At 34.2% G+C, this 1,751-nt stretch overlaps 1 protein-coding gene across 1 annotated transcript; it reads left to right on the top strand.

The window, feature by feature from the left end:
• Positions 1 to 363: 363 nt before the first annotated feature.
• Positions 364 to 1,119, top strand: LOC120086706. Its single transcript, XM_039043472.1, has one exon. It carries the CDS (start codon positions 422 to 424, stop codon positions 920 to 922), a length of 501 nt encoding a protein of 166 aa, XP_038899400.1. The 5' UTR covers positions 364 to 421; the 3' UTR covers positions 923 to 1,119.
• The last annotated feature ends 632 nt before the right edge of the window (positions 1,120 to 1,751 follow it).

Below are 1,751 nucleotides of genomic sequence, written 5' to 3'. Positions count from 1 at the left end.
ATTTGAAAGATTCGCATTCAAAAATTTCCTTCCGCCTCAAGCATGCACAGTCCAACTTCCAAAACGACATCGTTTCAATATGGATATGAATTTCCACGCCGCCTTCACAGAAAAAAAGAAAGAAAAGAGGAAAAAAATATATTTTGGTCGTTCAACCGAAGCAATGTTTTTTTTTTTCCATAGCGGCGGAAAAAGAAAAGGAAAAAGAAATTAAAAAGAGTGACCCCACCTCAAAAGCATCATCCAATAAGATCGTTCCATTTGTCCACATCATACTTTTACCGTCAAACCTCACTCTGTTTCTTAGAAATTCCAAAGAAGCCTCATATGAAGTCGCATGAACCTTCACTCCCTTTTTCACCAAACAAATACCGCGTTCTTTAAATTTCAAATCCAAAATTCCTCTCTTAACCAAATCCTAATGGCGAACTTTCACAAATCCAAATCCGATTACGACCACCACCGCCGCCGCAACCATTGTTGCAAACGGCATCCAAAGCACCACCAATCTCCCGGCGTTTGCTCTCTCTGTTTAACCGAAAAGCTCTCACGAATTCTCTCCGCCGCTACGACGACGAGTTCTTCGCGTAAAACCTCCGATTCTCTTTCTTCTTCTTATTCCTCTTCTTATTACTCCTCTGCTTCATCTTCTTCTTCCTGTTCTTCGCCGAATCTTTACCATTACAATACGGATCGTCGTAAGACGGCTTTTGTGTTTTCTGCGTCTTCGATCTTTAAGAAGAGTAAATCGATGGCGGCGATTGTGCCGAGGTTGAGGGGAAGAACAGAGAGTGAGAGTGAAAAGAAGAGTAACTTAGGGTTTTGGTCGAGGTTTCTGAATCGGCCGAGACGGAAGAGGATGGAATTTCAGGATGTTTTGATGCACTCGAGAACTATCGTCGAGAGGAACGTGCATGGCTAAACAGAATCGGCTTGATTCGGTTGGCTTGAAGATTCGCGAAGATTGTGATTTCTTCATTCTTTTTCATTTCTTTTTCTTTTTTCTTTTTCTTTAAACAGATTCAATTAGATCGATAGGGTTTGAGAAGATTTTGTTTTTGTAAATATGTTACTAAACCATACGGAATTGGTGAAGATTGCAGAAACCGCCTTCGATTAGATGATCTCTCTATTATTGTTTTTGGGGAATTGGTAGAAATAGTACCGCAAATTTTCATTTTTCAAAACTAGTACTTTTTTTAAAATTTATTAAATATATTTTTTTTCGATCTTTCCGTCGACTACCGATATTTAATATAAAAATGATATACAAACTATCCATTTATATTTGAGGATTTCTTGATAAATCTCGACAAATATTACAAAGAAAATTAAAAATATAATATTCCCAAATCTCACTTAAGTCTTTTCAAATTTTTTCATAATTTAAAAATCACATTACCAAATGTAACGAATTTTTTTTATAATACTTAGAGAATAGGTAAGTAAACATAAATTGAGTGTAAGATTAATAAGATTATGCAATATCATATAATATTTGAAAAAATTACGGGATGAACACCGAGAGGTAGAATTTTATCTAGAATGAACAATAACCCCCATAATTTTTCAAATATTTTCATAAAATTTGATCTTGACTATGAATTTAAATATTTTTCGAATAAATTTGTCTAAAATAAACACGAATTTCAAAATATAAAAATAAGAAAAACTTGTAAATAAGACCTAAATAGTTTTATATTAACTATATTATATCATCAACTCAAGGTAAGAATTTCGGTCATCTATCC

Source organism: Benincasa hispida, chromosome 9 (genome assembly GCF_009727055.1).
Source record: "Benincasa hispida cultivar B227 chromosome 9, ASM972705v1, whole genome shotgun sequence".
Lineage (NCBI taxonomy): Eukaryota > Viridiplantae > Streptophyta > Magnoliopsida > Cucurbitales > Cucurbitaceae > Benincasa > Benincasa hispida.
The sequence above is the reverse complement of the archived record's forward strand: the minus strand, read 5'-3'. Positions and strand labels throughout refer to the sequence as shown.

Bases quoted from the DNA above. Each gene is read 5' to 3' on its own strand.
- LOC120086706 (XM_039043472.1), top strand. From the start codon at position 422: ATGGCGAACTTTCACAAATCCAAATCCGATTACGACCACCACCGCCGC.